Genomic DNA, 18,902 nt, shown 5'->3' with positions numbered 1-18,902 from the left:
CACAATGCACACCAGAAACAAGATCACCGTACTTTTCTATCTACTTTTTAGGATTGAAACAAATCCCTTTGACAATCAGACACCGCACCAGGGATCTTCAAGCAACCATTATTTTGTTGTTTGAGGAGAGTACTACACAGTGTATGACAGGAGCTGGAATTGGAAAAGGATGTTTGAGACTACAATTCTCCAGCGGTGTCCTCCTTCATTACTATTTAGTAGTACGTGTTTCATTACAAATACTATTTTGTTCATTTCTGAGAACAGATGTTTAAAATTAAGACAGGCTTTAAGCTTGCCTCTGACATTTACTGAAGATCTCACAAGCTCCTTCCAGAGAAGGAAGCGACACCCATCAAGTGCTCAATGCTTATTTTAAAATCAACTAGGCTTAGCTAGTTGATTTCAGTGGAGATGCACTTTATATCTCCAGCAGTTACAAAAAAACGGATAACCCTACTAATCAAATAGTAAAGCAGCAACTGCTGATCATTTCTCTGTCCTTTTACTCTGAAATTCTGCTTCAGTATTTATAGATTTCCAAACCACATAACCTTTCTGACTGGGACACTCTTGTCGCTTTAAGCCTGTACTTCCCACACATTTTTATCCTTTCCCAGTTTACACTAGCCTGTTCAATTCTGAATTTGATAAAGATAGTTCCTGCTAGTGTAAATGTAAGTAAATATAAATGCAGCTTATAGAATGAAAAATCCCGGTTTGTATTCAGACTTTCAGCTTACTAATTTTTTCACTATCAATTGCATCAAAATAGGTCACCAGGGATAAGACACTGTGGGGATGGTTTGAAAAGAGTAACCATAATCCCACATCACTGGGTCTTCCTTTAAACAGTGTTGTTGACATTATTTGTACTAATATTTCCAATGAAAACCTTCACAAGAATTTTACCACTTAGGAACTTTAGTTGAGTCTGTTAGAAAGAATTGGGTAGATCCAAGTGAAAATGAGTTCAAGAACAAAACCCAAAGACAAAAACCATTTTTGCAGTAAACAGTCCCTTCAACAGAACCACTGATTTGACACTGAGTTCTCACTGTGTTTGTGGTAGAGCGGAACAAAGCAGTGAACAGGGAAAAGAAAGCAAGCTTTGCAGTTTTACAACGTGCTCATTGGGAGCAGACTCTGCAAATGAGAACTGAAAGCTACAAACAGAACAGGGAAAAATGTAATTAAGCAAGAATCTACTGCAACCTACTGTTACACTGAATAAAACAGAATATACACTCTCAAGACAGCACTGCCAAGAGAGATTAAGTTACAGCAAGCTGTATGTCTCCTGCTACCAGAGCCGAGAAAGAGACTAGAGGAACAAGTTATAATTCCTCTTCAGCTTCTGTTAGTTATATGTTCCTTTCTGAGAACAACACAGCTGTACTAAATCTGCAGCGGAGGGAAGCGCAAGCACACTTGTTCCTTTCAGAGTGCATACCATCTCAGGATACGACAGCTCCTGAAACCATACTGTATCAGCTTCTGTGGCCATGTGTGCACTGACTCCTCTCGTTTTATTTTACCATCTGGTTCTTCACTGAGCTGGCAAAGGAAGGACATCGCTGGACACAGGCTATGAAGGTTCGGTGACTACAGTACCTGCCTAAAAGCCACTGCAGCACACTCATTGTTCCACTTCTGCCCTAAAACTCTGAAAGGAAATCATGAATTTATTCACATCATTTAAAATCTACTCTAAAAACCGTGGGATCCCTAAAAACTGTGTGCTAAGAACTGCAGAACCCCAAAAAGCTGGGATAAACTGCTACAGAACACCCATCTAAGGTCATTCAACCCAAATGCTTGATATACACTACTAAACAAAATATCTGTAAAAACAGAGTCTCAAAACCTTAATCTAGAGAACTGCCATTTTCCAATTACAGTTTTGAAATTGCGACTGTGCCTGAATCTTTTGAGAGAAATTCAAAAGCAGTGGATGAACACAGCCAAGGGAAAAAATAAAGATGCACAGAGATGGACGGCTGGGCTCTGTATCTATCAATCATTTTAGGTGGATGAACAATCGCAGAACACGAGAAGACATTCCATTCACTTAATTGTAACCAATTTGCAGCAATGCTGTTTCAGTGTCTCTCTTTCCTAAGCAATAAAAAATCAGAAGGTTCAGGACCTTAAACATTCCTGTTTTAAACATGAAGAATTCAGTCTGAGATTTGTGGACTTCACTTTAATTCGCAGGGAACGCTTTCTTTTATCTTTATATAAACCAAAGAGTGCTTCTTTTAAACCACATAGTTTCATCAAACCATCTGTTACTTGTAGCCAAAATTACAATTTGAACAATTTGCCCATATTTTATTTTAGCACAGTATAAAATATTATCATGTTTATTATTTTAAAGTCATTTTCCCACCAGACAGGAGTGGGATCATTAAAAACATTAACTACATACTTTACAACATCTATTTCTGTCTTGGTCAAAGGGACAACTCTAAAAGCTGCTGGGGGCAAGGGATTATGAAAGCACAACCAGGCTCCTGGGAGAGTCCCGAAAATAGTTTTGCAATGTTCATGGAAGATACATATCAACACCACTCTTACATGGCTTCGTCAAAAGAACAGAAGTTGAAAGAAGCTTAACCAGGAACAGATGTTTCCCTTCACACCAGGCTGTTTAAAATACAGAATGTGCTATTTTTTTTTTACCATTTCTTTTTATATATACATTTGCAAAACGTTAACAAAGTGCACTTTAATAAATATTACCACAGCAGATCACGAATAACTGAACCACTGAGGTTAGCTGCTTCATGACTGTACCTAACATCCAAATACTTAAAAATTAAATAGGGGCTCCATTTGTACTGAAAAAAAAAAAGGAAAAAGTGCTCTGAGATGGTTTTCATTACAAAGTGTCAAAGAAATAACTGCTGTATTGTTCTTTTGCAAACACTCTGGAGAATGACGGTTCTGGGGTGGGATTTTCTGGTTTGTTTTAAGGATGGATCTGATTTTAAAAGATGTTGAGATCACATCTAGATAAGTAATCCCAGGTAATAAACAGCACTCCAGAGGGGTTATTTCCTAGCCAGAGAAGTATATTTGAAATGCTTGTTCATTTCAAGAACTATCCTATGAGCAATATTAAAGATTCAAAATTTTCCCCTTTCTATCTCCTAGTACCACCTGTTCTGACTGTATCTCCTGCAGGAAATTTCTGAACAGGTCAGCTAACATATTTACAGTAACAAGTAATGCTGAGGAATACAACATCCATCTAACAAACCTTGGAATTAAGCAATTGGAGCCTTCATAGAAGAGATCCTTCTAAGACTGCAGTAACACAGACCAGAAGTCCACCAACAGCATAGTGCTCTTCAGAAAACACAAACTTTGTTCCTTTTCACAATGCAGAGATTAAGAAATGAAGAATCAGAAATAAAAAGAGACAAAAAAAAAGTGAGAAATACTGGAACCAGTATTCTTCATAATTACAGGGAAAAGTAAAAAAATATATATAATTTTCACATACAAATTTTCACAAGAAACTGCATGCTTTTGTATTCTCATTTTGCTTGCCATACTGTTACAAGCACATAAATACCCGTAAGTATATGAATAAGTAGTATTTTGGACAAATTTGTTCTATGACACTTCTCATTTTCTGTAACTCCATCTAGTTAGATGCTAAAGAGAGTTTTAAGACTCTGAAAGGCTCAAAATCTTTTACCATCACTTGCATACACTATATGAATATGTGCCTTGTTTTGACCATACATAACAAAAGTTCATTCCGATGTGAGTAAACACAGGAAATAAGTGGACAGTCAAATCTGTGCTCAATCACTCCTGTGACTGGGAACATTTACTAAAAAGACTTTAAAAGCTCTTGAGAATTCACAGGCATCTTGGTTTTATTTTATGGCAGAAACTTTTAAATAACCCAACACCACTTCTATCTTGCATCTTAAGAGATGCTGGAGAACGAACCGCTCTTTGACATTCATGTATGTATGCACGGTGTGTGTCTATAACAGTATGGCAAGCAAAGTGAGAGTACAAAGGTCTGCAATTTCCTATGAAAATCTGTACACGAAAGATCCCTTCAATGCAGTCCAACCTTCTACTCACCATTAATTAGAGCTAACTTGCTTTTGTAGAAGGAGGACTGGTGACGACTGTTTGAGATGTCGAATTCTACAAAAAGTAAATGGGTGGCAGTGTCTTTGTAACGTGTTTTGTTGGCATATTCCTTCCTAGAGTCCCACTTAAGATCTGAAGTACTATAAGACTCCTTGGTCCAGCTGTCACTGGAGAATACATATCTCTAGAAAATACATGTCAACAAATTTACTGGAAAATCCACTACAACTGCAGAGTTCCCAATAATTAATTCCCAGTGAACAAACTTGACAAACACAGTCTCATACAACACACTCAGAAGATTAGCATTACATGGGTGTTTCAATGGCCCAAAGCCAAATTGGTTTACTTCTATGCAGACACACAAAACCAGTTACTCATCTGTACGGTCTTAGGTTTGTTGGAAGAAATAGGCCTTGTTCCTAAGTTGCATCAAGTAAGGACAATGAGCACAGAAAGGTCCTTCTCTAGTCAAAAACACAAAGGGAAGATGTTTGCATTTGGTTTTCGGTTGAGATACAGTATTCTTAAACCATGCTTTTCCATGCTCATTATACTTCCTTATGGAAGGATAATGAGTCTACAGGGACAAGAAATATGAACTCTTCAATGAGATCAAACTGAAACAGTTGCACAAACAAAATTTCCTCTTCACAGAACTTTATTAACCAGGCAGCCAAGGATACAAACATGTGCTTCCTAAAATTTTAGAAGACAGAATTAGGAAGAAATGGTAGAGAAGCTCTCCCATTTCCTAACCTTTCATTAACACTACAAAGATGTGAAAGTATGAGCAAAAGCCTTCTGCGTGTCACAGTTCTTCTAGAGAATGTAATTAAAGATTGACGTGAAAACCAAACATCATGAGAAACATATTTGGCATTCATACATGTGACCACATATCTAAAATAACTCTTGGGATGTCAACCTAGCTTCTTCTTCCTCTACTTGTCTCAGTTGACTCAGGAGAACACTGACACATTTTAAAAATGATAACAGAATGCACACAAATAAAGAGCAACTAAGTTAGTAATTAAAGGCTACTTCTATTTTACGTGAGACATGAGTCAAAGTGTTACAAAATATGGTGTCTTAGAAACGTTTCTGACTTGCAACAACTTCTGAACAATCTGAGCCACAGAGATCTGAAGTTCAGAAGTTTAGCTTCGCTCATTAAAAAACAGATGAGCATCTCTCATTTTCCTGAGAGCAGAAGACAAGAGAGCTGATATCAGTGAGGCAGTAATCTGCTCATACAGCAGTTCAGTTATCTCTTCCATTGCCCAGAATTACATGACAAACACACCATGGGACTGTTTGAGCTCTTTAGGACATGTTGAGCTGCATGACACTTCCTAATCTAGATACACATTGACAAGAAGGAACAAACAGGACATGGCCTTGGAAACATGTTTTTAAGACACAGAAAGAGTGTATCCCAAGCAACTTTATGTCCCCACTACTTAACTGCATTTACTCCTTCATGGCTCTTAACACAATCAGAAAGCATAGTGATGGCAAAAATGTATAGAAAGGAGCAGAGAATTTGGAGAGTCACAAAGTTCTCAGCATTGGCACACATACTTGATTGGAAAGCTTTCTTTGGCATTTCTGAAGTGTTTTATAATCAGTATAGTACTGAGGCACATGGTTTCAGTGAGAAGCATTCTCCAGGTTAAATAACTTCACTGTTTCTACTTCATCATCCTACATTTTTATAAGAGTTACAGAAGAAGAAAAAAAGTTATTAACTATGCTGTATTCTATTGCAAAATTGTTCTGTGTTTGCTTGGAACAAGCAGGTACTATTCAATATGACATACAGCATTTTCAATCAATTTTCATCATCAAAAGATAAGTTGAGAAAAGAAGTTATTAAATTTGCATCATTATTCAAACTCCATGTGAATGATACATGCTCAGTAGTGTGTAATAATTCTTTATCTCAAAGTAGAGGATTTTTTCTAGTAAATTCATAGCTGGTGAAAATTTTGAAGATATGGGTATTACACTTGGTACCTTTTTAAAAATACACTAATTTGCAATGCCATACATGACTGCAAACCTCTGCTAAAAGCACTTCTTACAAAAAGCTGTGATTAGGGATTTGACTACTCAATTACAACACACTATTAACTTCAATTGTATTCCATAGTTTGGGAAGAATGTAAGAGTTGTTCTTTTAGAAAGCAAGCAATTGCCCACTATAATAGCTTTTTGTTTCAACTTTCTTGGAAGAACTTCCTTTATTTTTCACTTATTTTGTTTGTAAACATCTGTTTTATTTGCCCTTAAAAGCAAGGGACTTTTTTGTTGCTCAGACAAATTAGTTAATATGACAATTAATTCCTACTCCCAAACAAGTCCTGTTTCCTGAGTTATATTTACAAAAAAGTGTTGAGACTTTCATAATGTGTTTTATCAGATATAGACAGGGACACAGCACACTTCTGACAGCAACAACTTCAAAGAACTTCAAATTCCTCTACATCAAATAACATCTGAGGATGAGCGACACACTCAGCCTACAGAGAAACAATAAGTATACATTTCAGCTATTAAAATTTAAATGATTATATTTCAAAAAGGCATCTTTATAACCCCATAATCAAATAGCTTCTACCAAGAGAAACATATCCGTGTCTAGAAAAGGATTTTAAAGTCTCAGAACTGAATATTTATGGAAATAAGCTGACTCCTGGGCTGTCACCTTGTTTTGACGTTAGCCAAGCTCTTTCTGAAGATTCAAATGCAAAGGTTTTTCAATTGGAACGACATAAAATTTTGCTACCAGCTGTGACAGATCCTTCTACACTGACTTACAGAACTGAAAAGCAAAATCAAACATGTTGAAACTAATACATAAGAATTACACCAGTTTTACCTGAGTGTAGATGCAATAATGCAATATACCCTGAAAAAAAGATTTGGGATCAAACTTCTGAAAAGTAGAAAGTGCTCAGAAAACTTCAATTTGCTCAGATATCAAAATCCATTTATCTGTAAGTTTGATGATGATCAGATAGTCACATATGTATTATTTCTAAACCAGTTCTTATATACATGGTAAAAGGGAAAGACTGAGCATGACTGCAGTCTGTCGAGTCCCTTCTGAACTCACGCAGCCTGTGCTGAAATCTATTTTACAAAATCTTTTTCACTATTATCACTGCAAGATGGATTAAAGCTAAGGGGGAGTATGCCTACTCACTCTATTCTTACACCAGGTGGCTATGTCAGCATAGTATTTACCACTCGTTTTCATAACATGCAATAGGACACAACAGATGCTGCAAAATCTGAACCACACACAGCAAATCTGTCCTCATGAAAATGGACACGGCCTGCTAATTTCCAGACTAGTGTAATATTTAATCATCAAAAGTAATTTTAAAAGAAGGAAACAAATAAGGAATTTAAGGGCTATTTTCAATTTCCCAGTACATAGAAATTTACTGACAGCAACACTATTGAGATTGACGAAGGACTTTAGCTCACAAGTACCTAGCTGCAAACACTATGATACCAAAAAAACCTTAAGTAATTTCTGGGGGATTCTTAGAGTTAGTAGGACTTCTAGCTATAGTATTACCCTATAGTATATTTTGACACTAAAATGAAAATGAGGATATTGTTTCAATTTAAAATGTTTACACCATTACAGGACTATTTTCTATACTGTAACTTATTTGGTATCATCTGTGAGAGGTCACTTTTCTTGGATACTCCAAATCATTTTTTCTTAATAATGTGATCAATAATTTATTTCTTTTTAAAGTACAACTGCCCTTCAGGTACTTAAAATTACAAAACACCACCAGATTCTAGAGAAGTGCTTCAACTACACAAAATGTACGTACACTTCTATTGCCAGACTGACAGAATGAGCAGCAGTAACTATAGTGCGAAGCATATTGTGTTTTAGGGTTTTTTTTACTCACTTTCTTAATAAAATCAGGTATCTCCTTTTTGTCTGAAAGTTGGTTTACAGAGGAGCAGCACTCTACCTCCAAGATATATCCTTCACTATGGATACCACCTTTTGGAGACCTAGAAACAGGTAGAAAAACAGAATTAGTTTCTGTTGTTAACACTGGACATTCAGATGCCCTCTTTATAAATATTTCTCTCAAGGAGCTAACACTCAGACAAAACATCAGCTCCATCACATTCACTCCACAGTGCTCAGCACAGAGCTGACACCTTGCAGCTACGCCATCTTGCTGCTCCCTAGGGAAGAAAATCACACCAGTGACTGAGGACTGTGGAATTCTTTGTGGACTTCCAAATTTCTTAACATATCCAGTAAACCCTTTGGCAGTGTGGCATCTAAGACCAACAGCAAGGGAATGCACAGACAGTACAGCTCTCAGGCCTTCAGAAAGCAGGTTACAATACTAGAGACTGACACACCCTCTAGGCCCATCAGGGCAGCCTGGAAGATGAATGTCATCTGTATGGAAAGTGAGTCATTTATTCCATTCGAAGTGAGAAGAATGGCAAAGAAATCTAAAAGGTGTAGACAGTGTTTTACAAACAGTAATTAAAGGAATCTCTATTTACCATCACTGTAAGTCAGCATTTAGAAACTGAGGGTAATAAAATCAGTCTACCCTTCGGTCTTATCTTATCCTTTGTAGTTGAGAAATGAAAAGCTACATCTGAAATCCCTTCTCTTTCAGAAGACACTAACCCCTAAAACAATTCAAACCACACGGCATCTGACGCATATACTGCTGAAAAACGAGTGCTGTGGAAACATGATATTGGTTGGAAGTTATTCTGACTGATCTTCCAGTCTGTAGGACTGCACTGCTCAGCAGAGCTACTAAAGGTCGTTTTCATCTCTGGACTCCCCATTCAAGGAAACTGGTATGTTTGATCAATACAGAAATCTAGAGAATCAGTTGTTGCATCAGCTCTTCAAGAAAACACACAGAGGAAGACATAAAAATAAATGTCAGCCTGTAGTTCTTGGGATTAGAAACAAAGTAGTTGTCTTAACATCCCCCAGTAAGCAGTCTGAAGTAAAACCCTAACTCTGGCCGGCAGCCATGTGGTGTAGTGGGCACAGATGAGTCAGGAAGAAAGGTGTAGAAGCCCGAATTCAGACTGCTAAGGAAGCAGCATAACATCAAAATAAGGGTGACACAGGCCTGCCATGCTTGTAAAAGCATTTCTGTGTAAAAGCCTTGTTCTGAGGACTAAGACCGTGCGACACGTCAAACATGTGCTCCAACTACGAATGGTCCCAGGGGCTTTCCTTTAGATGTGAAGTTACTGAGAGCAGTGAGACGTGGGTTGCTGACTGGAAGTTCGTGTTTCCTAGGCAATACTGCAGAAATTTCCTAAAGCATCACAAGACACTGTATTTTTCACTTGATCCTCCCAACTTTGACTGTATGCACTCACCTCACTTCTCTTATCTCACCAACACATGGCCCATACAATACTATTTTGCAGACTGAAAACTGTTTGGGAACACTAAAGCTCTTTCCCTCCTTGATCTTCCTCTGCTTTTAAGGTTCTTCTTGTAACTAGTGGTCTTGTTCTTTACTCAACCACATATAACACCTACTGCAACCTACTGCAGGGAAGCTGATTTAGGCAGGGGGTCCCTTCCAACCCCTACAATTCTATTATTCTGTGTGAAAACTACTATCCATGGAAACTCTCCAAATGTCTTTATAGGGTTTACAGAAATATTTATTGGGGAACTACAAGGGTCCTACTACTACCCCTCTCTAACAGGCGTACAGAAATTCAGTGAAGCACAAAAGATCATTTTGATATGGAGAAAAAGATCATTTTGTGAGAGACAACACATAAACTACAGCAACCGTGTCTAATCTTCTAGATAAAGTCCCAGATAAACTAATCCAGTGTGTGCAGATTTTCCTTCACTGATTAATGGCTTTTCAGTAACACAAAAATAAACTTAAGAAAGCCTTTCTGCTGGACTACACAGCAGTATATATATGCATATATATATATATTTTTTTTTTTTCCAAAAATCTCAATATGACTAATCAGAAATATAGCCCTGGTATTATCTAATCATTACTTCCAGATATAAATCAAATTTCCAAATAGAAGTGTGCACGAGCTAAGGCTCTCTAATGTTCTAGCATTAATAAGCCACCAAAACACAATTTGATATCACAATGCAAAGTACATACAACATCAAATGGAGAAAATGCAGTTTTCCAGTGTTTCAGTTTTTGTATTGTTACAAACTAGAAATGGGTAGCAAGGAACCAAGCCCTTTGCATGCAAGCAATCTCATTTTTTCTGGGCTATCACCAGACCTTTACAAAGGTGAGGAAGCAATACCTATAGCTCAAAGACTCTGAAATAACGCAGCTCAAGTTCAAAGTTAACACAGCAAATCCTGAATGTATGTGCCAAGCTATTAAAGCTTATTTAAAGTGAGGCCCAGGAATGGGAAAGAATGAAACAGATCCAAGGGCATGGTCCCTCCCATGTCCACTCTAGGCCAAAATCTTCACACAGTGGCAGTTCTCAGTGCTGCTGCCGCAGCAAACAAACTAAAGCTTACTATTCTAATAATTGCAAAAGTACCAGAAGCAGTGCATTTTCATGTTCAAATCCACTGCCTAGCTATAAAAATAAACTCTTCTCAAAGCTTAATGGTGAGGTTTATACACGTGTAAGGTTGAGGGAAGTTCACCACTCTATGTTAATTCCTCTCCTTCACCTCAGCAACTTCCCGGCCTCTCATTTCAAGCAGTTTTCAAATGACATACTTGCAACCCATTTAAAAGGAGTAAAAATCACTTGAGATGCAGATGATATCCATAAAAACATGGTGATTCTTACGTAACTGCTTCAAATGACCTGTTTATTTTTCCCCCTTTAACAAGCACTTAATGTGAAGCGCACTTGCTGCTTGTAAATATTTAAGAGAACAAAAGACAATGAATTTCTCTTCTAAGAGTCTGATGGCTACCTCTGCTCTGAGCTCCCGAAAATAACCGCAGGAAGTACTACTGCAGTCTGCTAGGAACATAACTTTACAGAATACACGTAGCAGATTCTGTTAAAGGCCATAAAATCTTTAGTTAGCCCTAAACAGACATACCCCTTATTACCAAAAATTACTTTCCCATGCTTTCAAGTAAAATACACCTATATATACTAAAGGGAAGTCTTTGTCCATGGTGGTAGCTTTTAGCTTTTTAGGCAAAAAAAAAAAGGATCCTTTTATTCACTCAAAAACAAACAAAACAAGAGCTACAGCTTTTCATGCAAAGGTAATAAACGGCACTGGATTTCACAGACTGCAAAAGTAATCTTCTGAGCAAAGCCAGGTGGACAAGAAGTTATTTCCAGCCCCTATGCAAAAAACAATACTTTTCATACATGAATCACAAAGTGTTTCATCAATATCACAAAAATCTCTCATTATGCTCTTTGAATATTATTGATGTCATTAGTACAGCCATACGTAAATAGCTAAATATTAATACGAGTAAATTCTGTATTGATCAGAAGTTACAACTTCTTTTTGTGTTCATTTTTTTCTCTTTTTTTTTTCACAGGACTACTTTTAGGACCACTTTCCTTTCACACTATGAAGTAGGATCCCCAAAGTAAAAATCTCCAAAATAAGGCCAACTGTTTGTATCCTGAGCTTCACCAAAAGAGGGGTAGCCACCAGGAACTGGGGTGTGATGATTCCCCTTTACTCTGCCCTCATGAGGCCCCATTTGGAGTACCACGTCCAGGCCTGGAGCCCTCAGAACAAGAAGGATGTGGAGCTGTTTGAGGAGGTCCAGAGGAGGGCCACCAAGATATCAGGGGACTGCAGCACCTCCCCCATGAAGAAAGGCTCTGGAGAAAGCTCACTGTAGCCTTCCAGTACTTAAAGGGAGCATATAAGCAGGAGGGGAACTGACTTTTTACACAGTCTGCTAGTGATGGGAAAAGCGATAATGATTTCAAACTAAAAGAAGAGAGGAAATCTAGATTAGATGTTAGGAAGATATTGTTTACTCAGAGGGCAGTGAGAAATTGGCACAGGCTACCCAGAGAAGCTGTGGATGCCCCATACGTGGATACATTCAAGGCCAGGTTGGATGGGGCCCTGAGAAACCTGAGCTGGTGGGTGGCAGCCCTGCCCATAGCATGGGGGTTAGAACTGAATGGGCTTTAAGATCACTTCCAAACCAAGCCATTCTATGATTCTGTGATTCAAAATAGGAATATCTATCAAGATCAGAAGTCTGAAGCTAAATCAAAAGTGAAGCACGGATATCCTGACACCATTCAAAACTTTGCGCTCATATCTCCTTCTGAAGGAATGACGTCAGACATCTGAAAAATAACCCAATTATCCAGAACCTGGAGTCTCCTCTTAATTTTATAGCACAGGAACTTAAGAGGAGGCCAATGCAAAAAATATTTTTGAATGAAAACAATGGTTTTATGTGAGGTTCATTTCCACCTTCCCATCATAAAATATTTATCAACAGAAAATAAGATGCTGAGACCAGATTAGTTTAAAAAACGTATAGGTTTCAACAACTTGAATGGTTACTTTTCCTTTTTTATGTATACTTAGTAATTTCTTCCTCCTCCTTTCCAACCTTCTAGGATGGAAAATTTAATCTTCCCACTATTCACTGTCTCCAAATTGATATTCAAGTTTTATTACGTTTGCTCCTCTAATAAAAAATATCTGTGCCAATTAAAAGTATCTCAGCCCGGAAAGAGGCACACTGTGATGCTGTAACTTGGAAGCTAGGACTAATGGGAGAAGCCGGTACACAGTGACCAGAGCCTGTTGTACTCATTGCAGTGTGTTCTGTGAAACTTGCAAAGGAAGAGAAGTGGCAGTGCAAAGGATGTGGCATGAAGCAGGGGAGGGAACTTTCTTGTCCAGAACATCAGGAGAGGGAAATGAAAGGTTAGTAATCATGGAGACAGATGGGACTTTCCACTACATTTTATACATCCTGGCCTTTTATTTTTCTTCCTTTATGTATCTCATGGTTTATCTTTATCGATTTTCTAGGTTAAGGATTTTCTATCCCTGTTGGTGCCCTTGGTGACTACTAAAAGTCTTAACCAGAGGGTGGCAAATAGCTGGGAGGAATTACAGTCTACCAAGCACTATTCAGAGAGACGGTGCTTGCAGGCATGTTGAGGTTGGAGGGTAGAGGGCCATCCTTAAGTATCACCGATAAAGAACAGAATGAGGACCACAGGCTTGAGAGAGTTGGGTCCTGAATCCTAACACGACCTCTACTTCCAATAAAGAAGAAAATACATAATTTAAATAAGATTTTCACTTATAGTTGGACGCTCACTGGCCAAAAGATATTTTATGACGGTTGTTTCAGTAGGGTGTCATTTCCTATACATCTGTTTGCAGTTAAGCACCATTTCATGGTAGATAAACCATTACCAGCTGTAGAATACCAGTAACTTACACTTTAACTATTAAAGCTGACAACTCAGTGTCTGTTAAATACTGGATTTCCAGTCCTTTTCAGGCACAAGAAGAAGAAACAAAAGAGACGACACTAGGTTGCCATCTTTCTGAAGTTCTTCATACCTACGAACTCAAAAATGAGAAAGCACACTTGAAGTTGCACAGATACTCTAATCGTTTCATTAACATGATGTGAGAAAAGCATGTGATGTTTCAAGATTTTTCCACTATACAGATATAATTCCATACTAAAATAGCTTACATTTCAAAATATAACTGTACATTTATCACAATCTGATCTACATTGTGAGAAAACAGGAACACATGTAGAGGATCAACACTAGTGGTTGACATGGGTCTAATTCCAGGTTAAAGAACTGTCTAAATTCAATTATCTGAAAACCAAGAAGTCAGAACTTAAAAATTCACAAAATATATGTTGTCCACCTAAAAACATTAATTTTTTTCCTCAAAAAATATAATATTTTATCATAACAAGCTCAACTCCAAAGAGGAGTTAAAACTGCTGTTTTAACTTCGTTAACTGGGTGTCTTCTTCTTACCTACAATGGAAATCTTATAACTTGACTATGCATTATTTGATAGTAATTTGTTTTAATAGAAGCATACAGAGTTTACGGAGAAAATTTCAGGCATACTCTTTCTTAACATGCGGTGTTTCTAATTTTGAGAACACTCTTGAAAGAACATTTATTTTGGGTCAATGTTAGAAGTTGTTGTAAGGAAATCTCTTTGAACTTGAAACAAAAAGCAAGCTTTAAAAACTCAAGCCATTGTCCCCTGAACTAAAGGAAGATAACTGTTGACTCTTGGGTATGAAATAAATATTGTTCTTCCAGCAAGTTGAAATCAGCCTGCTGAGAGCCACAACACATGCTGCATTTGCATGTTCATGAAAGGTCAGAAATTTCCCATAATTATGCTTAAATCCTACCTGCAAATCAAATAAATATGCATACACATGCACTTAACACTTAAATTAATAACTTATTGTACTAGCATAAAGTATGTGCATTTGCCAACTCTAGCAAACACAGGAGCACTGGAGAAGATCACTGTTATTTTTCTTCAGACTGTATTCTTTTGAAACACTTTAGAATGGAGATCCTGTATTTCTGCAGACTGTAGCACATCTCATAGCCCATGAAGAAGACAGAGTTAACAGGCAAGGATTTAGCAAGGGCAAATCAATCAGTGACCAACCTGACCTGTTTTGATGGTAAAATGACCAGTCATTTACAGCAGTTTGAGAAAGATGTTTGGCTCTCTTAATATTCATAGAATCCTAGCATGGTTTAGGTGAGGAGGGGGTCGGCCTCTTCTCCCAGATAATTAATGACAGGATGAGAGGGAATGGCCACAAGTTGCGCCGGGGAAGATTTACATTAGATTTGAGAAAAAAATTTTCTCTGAAAGAGTGGTCAGGCACTGGAATGGCCTGCCTAGGGAGGTGGTTGAGGCACCATCCCTAGCGCTGTTCAAGAAGCGTTTAGATGAAGTGCTAAGGGATTTGATTTAGTAGTTCAGTGGATAGGGATGGTGATAGGAGGATGGCTAGACTAGACAATCGTGTAGGTCCTTTCCAACCTAATGTATCTATGAACCTATGAACCTAGGTTGGAACTGACCTTAAAGCCCATGTGGTTCTAACCTGCCCTCCAAAGTCAGGGCTGTCACCCACCAGCTCAGGCTGCTCATGGCCCCATCCAACCTGGCCTTGAGAGACTCTGGGGATTGGGCACCCACAGCTTCCCCAGGCAGCCTGTGGCAGTGCCTCACCACACTCTGCGTGAATCATTTCTGCCTAGTATCTAAGAGAAACCTACTTTTTTAGTTTAAAGCCGTTACTCCTTTTTCAGTCACTACACTCCCTAACTGAGCCCCTCTCCAGTTTTCCTGTAGGCCTCCTATAGGTACAGGAAGACTGCAGTAAGGTCTCCCCAGTGCCTTCCCTTCTCCAGACTGAAGAAGCCCAGCTCCCTCTGCCTTTCTTTGTAGGAGAGGTGCTTCAGGCTCTGATCATATTTGTGACTTCCTCTGGAATCACCCCAACAGCTCTGTGTCCTTCTTGTGCTGGGAGTCCTAGCACTGATGGTAGAACTCCAGGTAGGTTCTCACAAAAGCATTCTTGTATGTTTAGGATACTACAGTCTGGAAAAACAGATGAATACAAACCAATTAGATAATGGTGATGCCCTGTACACCAGTAACAGGTGGAGTACCACAAGGGTCTGCTCCTGGGGACCTGTCATGTTTAACAACTTAATCAGTGACAAAGGAGGGAACAAAGAGTGCTTTTGTCATACCTGCAGACGACAAAGGAATAGAAATGCAGCTGGCAGGGCAGACTGTGCACTTCTAGAAAGGCTCCAGATCATCACACATGTTTGCTGCTGAGTGGTGTGCCACTGAGTATCAAATATGGCATGAAAATTTTCCACACGGAAAATGAGAAACTATCCAAGGCAATACAAAGATGAGCTTGCCAGGCAGATGCATCAGTGATGGCTCAAGGCCCAGTCAAAGAAATTCTGTACAAAGTCAGAGCAAGAACTCTCTGTTCTGAGTAGCTACCGAAAACTCAAGAAGAAATAAAAAAGCATTTCTGGTCTGGAGGTGTTTCTGAAGCAGCTAAGAATCACAAATTTAATAAACTCTCTGGATATTTTCTGAAAAATTTTCCTTGCCTCTGGAAAGTAAATGTGCAAATCCAAATGCCAGAGGACCAAGCCATGCTTTGTGAAGCATCATGCTTCAAAAGGCTGCTGCTTCTTTCTAATGTCATTATGTACTGTCATACTTCATCAGTTCCTTGGTACAACAGTATTCCTGCCTTCCATGGAAACAGAAGCTGTTCACTACAACTGCAATGGGAGTTCAGTACAACTGAAAAAGACAGAGAAAGAGCTGGTCTTTCAGGAGTGAAAAATCAGGGTTTCCCCTTGCTCAGCTGCCCAAAACATTCAGTGAAATGCAAACACAGCATTAAGAAACATCACAATTACCAGTGTGAAGTTTCATACATTTGCATGTTAAAACCATTTCAATATTTTGTGTTTACATTTAAATAATTCTGCCTTAATATTACTAATCATTTGAAGAAGATTTTAAATGACGCAGGACACAAAAATTTAGCTACATCTCAGAAGATCGCATTAACAGAAATCACATGGAATTAAATTGTGTAACGGAAGAAAAACCCTGTAAAAATCCTGCTTTACTATTAAACTTTTGAACTCAAGTCTGTCAAATTCCTTTGCTGATAAATACAATTATTTTTGGCTGAGTGATGAAAGTTTGCATTTCATTGGGATTAATGGATACAGAGAAATTATAAAAATAGAAACAGAATCATCTCATCAAGTGCATTATTGGAGCACTGGACACCTCATTATTTTACAGTAAAGGAGAACAGCTGCAAAGTTGTCTGAGGTAAACACAGAAGTCAAATGTAAAAGAATTATATTATTTAGTATAATTCTGCATTGCAACATTTCCTTGATCACACCACAGTCATTGGAAGGAAGATGTGTAAGAGAGTATGTGTTAAGAGATACATGAACCGTGGAGAGAAGGGCTTCTCGGAAGTTACACTTCTTCCCCCATTTCATGTATTGTTGTAAAATAAAGCATCTACAAATACAAGAATTACTCTAAGTAGACAGTTGGTGAGTCTGGAACATCAGTATTTCTTAGCAGAAGATAACGTTGTGCACAGTTCTTAGAAAGAGAAGTGCAAACAATTTACATTGAATTTTTAAACTTCAAGACATCAGACAGAGGTATCACTACAGTGAGCAGGGAATAAATTAAAGCAGCTTTGTGCTATGGCTTTCTTGTAGTTTTGTTTAGAGGCTGATTCTGGGATTCTTTTGCAAGAAACAGGCACTGACCAGCAGTAATACTGATGTCCACAAGACACTTAAACTCAGACTTCAGTATTTAAAACTAGTGGGTTTGAGAAATAAAACAGAGAAAGAAGAAATGTTATCTTACACCTGAACAACTGATGATCTTTCTGTTCCTGTTTTGTCCCTCCATGGCACATAAATGACATGCATGCTATTCTCATTTTTATTAGACAGGACCTTACAAATGAGTTGACCTTCGTCATTCCCTTTGCCAAGAGAAACATGCTATCACAGCTTTTCATTTTTCAGAACAGTACCATGTATCCTTTTTCCTGAGATGCTTGTCTTCAAGTGTAAATCAGTGTGAATCAACTTTTCTCAAGTGTGAATCAGTGTGAATCAGCAAGCCATGGCTATACTTCACATTTGGAGCTTTCCTTGCATTTATTGAAAAAAAAAAAAAGACTGTAAAAATGACGGCTTGCTGATTCCTCTTTGTATATTCTCTTATGAAACGACAACTCTGAGAAAACCAAGTGTGTCAGAAGTGAGTATAGTTAAGTAAAACAGTCATCTGCTTTCTATTTTAATAGTCCACTGAAACTGAGGGAGAAAGGGAAAAAGTAATCGTAGGAGCATTATTCTACTCACTTTGACTTTCAAACTATTGTCAATCAATTGACCAGTGTGCATAACGCAATCAGATACTACAGAAATAAATAAAGAGATTTAAATCTATTACATGAAATAAACATGACAGCTATGGCATACAAGAGCTACAGCAGAGTCCTTCAGCTGCTCAGCAGGCTATCTTTGTGTCCAGTATCTCTAAGGAATCAAATACTTCTATACTTATTTGCTTTATTTAATTGAACAAGACACTTTTTGCAGCGTTTATAATTTTCTTGTTGATTTGAAAAAAAAAAATCTATCCCTCTGCTTTCCTTAACATTTTCAAGGGATAAATCTTGCTTTTCAACATTTTTGTCTTCCATATATGTTAGCAGTATACTTTCCTAAATGTCCAAGAGCAGGCATGACTCTCATTTCTGTATTTATCGTTAATGAATTGACAGCTAAAACAACATGACGAAGACACTGGTACAGATTAAACACAAAACTATCCTGGTGACTGAAAACATACATTGACATTGCAAATCCACAGGGTGTTTTAAAATGCCAGGACAATGGTAAAACAGGAGGACCAATCCTATTAAGATAGTTTTCCAGTGAGTTTTAATGTGTCGTACGCCTAAGCACTCCTTTCTCCATTTTATTCTTGAACAAATTAAGGCACTGAAAATAGCAGCAGCTTGTAGATCCACATCACCTGCTGCAGCTAATACAGCCTCTCTTACCTTTGGAGAGGCAATGTTACATAAAGCAACTCAAAATGTGAGGCAATAGCATTCATTTTAAACCACAAAATGGGCATAGGAAGACATAACACC

The 18,902-nt window shown here is 38.0% G+C and overlaps 1 protein-coding gene across 1 annotated transcript in view; it reads right to left on the bottom strand.

Moving 5' to 3' along the window:
• The window catches only part of RFTN1 (raftlin, lipid raft linker 1), an 89,379-nt gene that overhangs the window by 32,235 nt on the left and 38,242 nt on the right, over positions 1–18,902 (bottom strand). Inside the window, exon 4 of the mRNA XM_065752963.1 lies at positions 8,064–8,172. Within this exon, the coding sequence (XP_065609035.1) occupies positions 8,064–8,172 (109 nt within the window). The remainder of the gene's footprint in view (positions 1–8,063; positions 8,173–18,902) is intronic.

This window comes from Cyrtonyx montezumae, unplaced genomic scaffold, assembly GCF_038088225.1.
Source record: "Cyrtonyx montezumae isolate F1298 unplaced genomic scaffold, pur_monq_1.0 scaffold_8, whole genome shotgun sequence".
Lineage (NCBI taxonomy): Eukaryota > Metazoa > Chordata > Aves > Galliformes > Odontophoridae > Cyrtonyx > Cyrtonyx montezumae.
This window is presented reverse-complemented; position numbering and strand designations above follow the sequence as displayed.